The following is a 7,110-nucleotide window of genomic DNA, read 5'->3' on the forward strand; positions in this document are numbered from 1 at the left end:
CATGAATTTAAATAAATAGGCCTCATCTACATTGTAAGAAGGCATGCCCTAATTGGTGTTTATTCTTCCTCCACCATTGATTTAAAGCCTAGAGGTCATTATGCAACCCCAAGGGACCAACACCAAGCTTCTTGAATGAATCTGGGCAAGTATATACATGTTGGAAGGCTGCTATAGGAGATCGTATAGCTACTACGGGATGTTATAGATTTTTTACAAGAAGTTATAATTCGCCAAATGACTAAGAAAATTAAATCCAAATTGGATGGTACAAATTTTTTTTATTGACTAGGGTATATTAGGCCTCCATTCCAACTGGAATCATTCAAAAATACCTCTGTTAAACCATGCTAGAAAGTAACAGAGAACTACTAGTCTAAATCTAGAAATTCGAGATGTAGCGAGCTAGCAAATCTATCAAATGCTTAACCTAATAAAGCGAAAACGAAATGGGGTAGTTTTTTTTATTAACTATAATTTTTTCGTGATCTAATTCAAGTCGAATAAACTTGAATGAAACTCGTTATCATGCTCTAAAAAATAACATAAATTTAATGTTATTTTCCACAAGGGACTTCCAGAAATCTAGATTTGGGAATAAGAAAACTAATCCAAGTAGCTCAATGATTAATATGACCTTCCAAAGTTGTTCCAATGATGAAATTATTCTTGTGATCCTACAAAATAATTTACTTCCACCCTTTAAAACAATCCTACAATAAGTAATCATTAATACTAAATGCAAAAACAGAAAAAAGATAAGAATAAGAGATGCATGTGAATAAGAAGTGAAAGGAAGAAGCATAAATAATACAAAAGGGCTTTAAGGCTTCTAGGATGTCCAAGCACAAGGAAACTCAGAATCCTATGAGGGAGACCAATATTTAGAATCTAAACTTGGTACCAATCTTCATTATTTCCATCAATACAATTGTATCCTTGCAAGAAATGAAACTGGAGCTACAAAAATTCGAGTTCCCTCCACAAGAATACTAATAAAAATCACCCCATAGAGGAAAATTTGACCTGATACTTATACAAAATGATTAGGAATCATTTCCCATGAAGGGAGGAAGCTTTCCCCACAAAAATCCCCCAAATAGTCGATCTGGTTCCCAATACTAGGAATTTTCATTAAATGACAGGGAACACATTCCTAGATTTTCTCAATGGAGCTCCAGAATCTGTGCAATAATTTAATAATATATTATTGATTTATTATTTAATATTGCTTCTTCTGTAGTATGGAGAAAGTCCCTAAATAATTTCCTCATCCAAATCTTCATAATTTTCCCAATATTCTCACAATATTCCACAAAATAAATAATATTAGGCACAAATATGCAATTATCTATAAACCTTCCTAATTAACATATTAAAGTTAAAAATACATTATCTAATGCAAAAAGAGAGGTTTGATGTGCTGAAGGATGGTCAGAGGAAGGATAGTATTTGGAAAAAAAGATTCCTAAGTTGTATCTACCTCTACGAGGCATGAAAGAAATTTGTTTTTTTTCTTTTATGGCCTTTTCGGAACTACTTGTAGAATGGAAAGAAAGTAGAAGTTGCAACTATCTGTTGAATGGAACTATGTGTAGAATAGAAAGACAGGAAAAATTTCAACTATTTTTTGAATGTAACTACTTGCAGAATAGAAAGAAAGAAAAAATTGCAACTATTTGTTGAATGAAAAACAAAAGGAAAGCAGAAATTACATGTATTTACTGAATGTCAACTAGAAAGGAAAGAAAAAATTACATCTACCTAGACACCTCCACGACAATGATGTGAAAAAGTGATGAGCCCCAATATTGTAGCAAGCATGTTGTAACTCCTAGGGTGACCAAATTTACTTTATCAACCCAAGGTTCATACAAACCTACAGGTGACAGTGTTATATGCACAATAGATGCAATAGTCTACTCTTGCCAGTTCTAAACTGGAGTGATAGACCAATAGGGTTTTTCAAACCAGTGTTCTATGGACTAAAAGGAGGCTAACTACTCATAGTGTAATGCTATCTTTAGTGAAGAATGTAAATTCTTGCCTGTTTGAAGGAAATGAAATTGTTGAAGAGAAAGTTATATGAAATGACATGAAATTACCTAACTAAGAATTAACACACATTACTTGCAGAAGAGACCTAATTTAACCTTTCATTCTATCATCTAGGTATCTGGACTAAGTGGGTATGGAAATTCTTGTAACACTATTATGGCTGATATATGAATGCAATAGCTAAATATTGCAGAAAATAGTCTTTTGGATTTTAATTTAGAAATGTAAACGCTATGATAATAATCTGATCTTTTGTAGGGGAGGAAGGTATGGAAAAACTGGTCCAAAATGGCATTGAGGGGTATGGAAGTCAAGTTCAAGTTATACCCTTGGCTCTGATCATCATTTTTTTCGAAAGCAATCTAAAACATGTTGCTACAAGGTTTCCTATAGTTTCTACAATATTTCTTGTAGTTACTACAGGATCTCCTGATTTACTACAGGAAACTTAACTAGAAGTTGTAGGAAGGTAGGGAAGGTGCACACTACCCAAGGATCGACCCAACTCTTTAGGATGGTTGTATTTGCCCAAGGTGGCTATGCACGGTGGCTACAAAATAGAAATCCAAATTAGTGGTTGGTAGGATTAGGCCAGAGGTGGGCAAGACTTGGATGAGGTTGGTGGAATGAGTTCCTCTGTGCAGATCAACAACTACTCCAACAACACATGTTATTTTCTTCATTCATGCACAAGTTTACGTAAATGTCGAAAGGATGAGTTGAATTTGGGAAACTAATTTATTGATGGCTAATGGCTTAAACCTATGGAATGAAATGCTTTCTAATCTACAACAAGTCATGAAACCAAAATGGAAATTGGAGGTTCTTCTATGAAATAATAAAGAATGATCTACTTAACAAGAAATCCTAAATTATGCAATGACCAAAAGATAAATTTGTTTTTGGGGTTGTGAGAGTGGAGTCCTCAAATCATGATCCCATGAGGGAGCTGAGGAAGATGCCATTGTCACAAGCCTTTTTGAAATATTTTCTTTTGCTACTGTAACACTGATCTGCTTCTCCAACTAATGGAATCAAAATTAACAAATTATTGAAAGACTTGTAAATGAAACAAAGTAGAGATAACTTCAGTAGCTAATCTATGATTCTAATCTAAGAATACATGTAAAGGAAGAGGAACCTATGCTCCTAGGGTTGGGCCCTTACTCAAGAGCTTCAACCTATGAGTCAACTCAGTGCTGGATCAAAGAAACCCTTTTCATTATCATCAAAATGTCAAAAGAAACATGAGAATAACAATCAAAATTTCTTAGATCGAAATTTCCTCTTGGCTACAATAAAAAGCTGAATCCTAATGAGGCCGTAGGTGTTGTTATTTATACAAATAAAGCTACCAAATACTTCCTAAAAATTTGGGAGGCTTGGCTCCCAAACTCGAGATTGACTTGTCTTCAACTATCACTAGCTTTGCTGCCAATGAACTCAGTTGGCTTGGTTGTTTGTAACTCGAAGCTGATGAGATCTGATGGAGCAATATTTGAGTGATTGAGGAGTTATGGAGGGAGAACAAATCTCCTAAAATCCATCTTTCTTGTCTAATTAAAGTTTCTACACTTAAATTAGCCCAAAATGGCTCCAAATCCTGTAATTACTACACATTAGGCCACATGACATAAGATCTCACATTTAGCCTTCTCAATAAAAAAAATATAATAAAATATGTGAAGAAATACATATTCCTTACCATTAGGCCATCAAGTGGACCTTGGTATGGTGGTGGGGAACTTCTACTTAAAGTTTATGGGTGTCGTACTTTGGGGAAAGGATATGGTGGGAGCCTACCATATTTGGCAACCTCGCCACTACTCACGATACATTTTTGGATAATGGGAGTTAGATAAGATAGCGACTACGACAGTGATATAATATCATATCACAAAGTTTTGGTTTTGGTTATATTTAAATGCCATGATAGTTATTTGTTAATGATTTGGATGAGCTATGCAACACTCTCGCACAGCCAGGATGGAGCTCTGGAGACGACTGCTAGGGTTCTGCACCACGCTTAGATGGCGAGACTGATCTGCGCAGACAATCATCAAGGACCTAACCATACGACCAGGCATCTCTCAACTGCGTTGTAAGAGGTCGCAGGGCAAATGGGCGACCCCCAGGGGGGGGCTTCGGTAACCTCCCCCAAAGCACACAAATCGCAGCACCAAAACAAGAGAACAATACTCTTTGGATCTATCAATGAGAATGTCATCAATCAAGAAATCCCACGCCAGAATGAGCGCAAGGGAAAAGGAAACATGGAAACTAAGGTGGATGGAGAAAATGGGAGGCTTAACCAACCAGACGGAACCCCGAAGGTCTCTTCGACCACCTGCAAACCAATAGCAACAGATCGACCCAGAATCGAACTGCCGGGGGAAAAAATAGAAGCAAGAATCCAATATATGATGGATCATGTGCTCATTGGAAAATTCATAGGGTTTTGGCCGACGGAAAAATCCTTGCACAGTTGGATCGCAGCGAAATGGAAGCCTAAGGGCGATGTGACTCTGCAGCTAGGCCCAAAAGGATTCTTCACAACGATCTTCTTTTGCCTGGAAGACAAATACAGAATCCTGGTTGAGGGACCTTACTTCTTCAACTCAGCTGGCCTATACTTACGGGACTGGGCTCCCAGATTCAACTCGGATCAGGAGGATCTCACATGGGCTCCAATCTGGATAAGACTATACTCACTGCCAGATGAATACTGGGATGAGGATATTCTGAGAAACATTGGAAATGGTTTGGGGGAATACATAAAGGTTGCTAAAGAAATGAAACTGCGAAGATATACATCTTATGCCCGCATCTGTGTCTTCATGCGCCCAGACAAAGCCCTGCCAGAATCGGTAAGTCTCTCTCACCGTGACTATGAATGGATCCAACCTTTAGACTATGAACATGTCCCGTTTCGCTGCCGTAAATGCCATGCCATAGGGCATCTTTTTAGAGATTGCCCCCTAAATGTTCAAGCTAAAGCCCCCTCCCCCACCGACTCTCAGACCCATGATGGCTTCACCAAAGCCCCTACCCGCAAGCGAGCTCATAAAAAACCATCAACAGGGAAGAAACCCAAACAGAACAACGCTTCTGACCATGCAGTCAGGAACAGCTTTGAAATCCTAGCTCATGCCACGGACGAGCATACCACATCCTCTCCCCCAAACACTGATCTCCCCTCCTCCTCTTCCTAGCCACCTCCCTCAGCCCCTCCATCCAATCCCCTTCCTATCAAAGATGCCCCAGACCACAATACGGAAAGAAAAGAAAAGCAGCAGGAAAAAGACAATGAAATGGAGTTTGATGGATCCTCAGGCCCCTTCCAGGGTCCAGACATACCCACGGAAGAAGATAACCAGGTGCAACGAATGGAGGAAGAGCTGGAAAGTATAGATCTAAATGGATTAGACATACTCGAACTAGAAGCAACATGCAAGAAGAAAGCGTATGAAAGCATCCCAGAGCTACAGCTCGACAAACTGGAAATGGTCATCTCCAGAGCCTACCATCAAATTCAGCTTGGCATCTAGCCAGGAAGTCAATGGGATTTAATCCAAACCCCAAAAGACTCCAAAAAAAGGGGAAGAAGAACTGACCTCCAAAGAACAATAGCAGTCGGGAAGATCCTGGTAGACTCCGGTAGGTATGCTAATCTTATGAAGTACTACAAGCCCTCCACCAATAGTGACTCATGAAGCTCATTTCATGGAACCTAAGCGGGCTCAACAGCCCAGGAAAACTCAGAATGCTAAAAAATATAGTGAAAATGGAAAAGTCACAAATATGCTTTCTCCAAGAGACAAAATGCAACGGTACAACTCTAGAAATGATCCTCTCTAAAGCCTGGCCAGGATGTCAATCAGTTGCGGTAGATGCATCCGCTGCATCTGGGGGATTAGCCATTGCGTGGAACTCTCAAGCACTCACTCTGTCGGACTTTCATGCTTCACACAATCTAATTCAGGCTACTTTCCACATTGTTGGCACAAATATACATGGGAATCTCTCGAATGTATACTTCCCTTAGGAAGCCAGGGAAAAAGTTGCTCTCCATACCCTAGAAGCTCTTAACTCCAATAGAAGGCACCCACTTTGGATTGCTCGAGGGGATTATAACATGATAACAAAATTAGAGGAGAAGATTGGTGGCAGGAACAGGTTGGAACAGGAAAACACCCACTTCAAAAACTTTATTCAGAACGCATCCCTGATAGACGTACAGTTTTGCAATGGCACTTTTACGTGGAGCAATCGCAGAGCAGGCAAACATCAAATAGCCTCCAAGCTGGACCGCTTTCTAATCTTAGACAACTCGGTCCACCTAGGGGGAGATTTCTCGGCGGCCATTCTTCCACACTCTGGATCTGATCACTGGCTGGTTGCCCTTCAGTGGCAACATCCAGGCAACAACATAAGAAGACCTTTTCGCTTTGAGGAGTTCTGGTTCACCCATCCCTCACTCAAAGACTTCGTCCACTCTACGTGGATATCCTTCAGCCCTCCAGAAGGATCCAAGATGTTCCAGTTTCAACAGAAACTCAAACATCTAAAGCTTAGCCTCAAGAGATGGAATAGAGAGACCTTCGGAAACATCTTCAAGGTGCAAAACGATCTTCAAAAAGCCCTAGAGGATCTGCAGAGAGAAATAAGTACAAGAGGCTAGACAGAGAGAACCCTTGAACAGGAGCAGCGCATCCACAATCAGCTTGAGGAAAGAAGAAAGCAGGAGGAGATATACTGGAAGCAGAAATCCAGAATCAGATGGTTGAAAGAGGGAGAAAGAAACACCAAATTCTTCCATAGAACCACAGTGCAACGCAGAATGGGCAACAATATCCCTTACATTCAAAAATCAGGAGGAGAAAGGGTGGAACAACACGAGGAAATTGAGAAGGAACTCCTCAAACACTTTAAGCAGGTCCATCAAGAGCCTGACATCAACAGACATCCTGCAATTGAAAGAATCACTCACAATGTACCAAAATTAATCACAGCAGAGCACAATGAACTCCTCCTCAGCCCAATTCAAATTCA

The 7,110-nt window shown here is 39.7% G+C and overlaps 1 protein-coding gene across 1 annotated transcript; it reads left to right on the plus strand.

Annotated features, from left to right (window-relative positions):
- The first annotated feature begins 4,331 nt into the window (after window positions 1–4,331).
- On the plus strand, window positions 4,332–5,270 carry LOC149164935 (uncharacterized). The gene has a single exon (XM_089429652.1). It carries the CDS (start codon window positions 4,332–4,334, stop codon window positions 5,268–5,270), a length of 939 nt encoding a protein of 312 aa, XP_089285778.1.
- The last annotated feature ends 1,840 nt before the right edge of the window (window positions 5,271–7,110 follow it).

The sequence above is a fragment of the Pinus tabuliformis genome, chromosome 5_1 (assembly GCF_031772625.1).
Source record: "Pinus tabuliformis cultivar Carrire ecotype Pingquan chromosome 5_1, CPIR1, whole genome shotgun sequence".
Lineage (NCBI taxonomy): Eukaryota > Viridiplantae > Streptophyta > Pinopsida > Pinales > Pinaceae > Pinus > Pinus tabuliformis.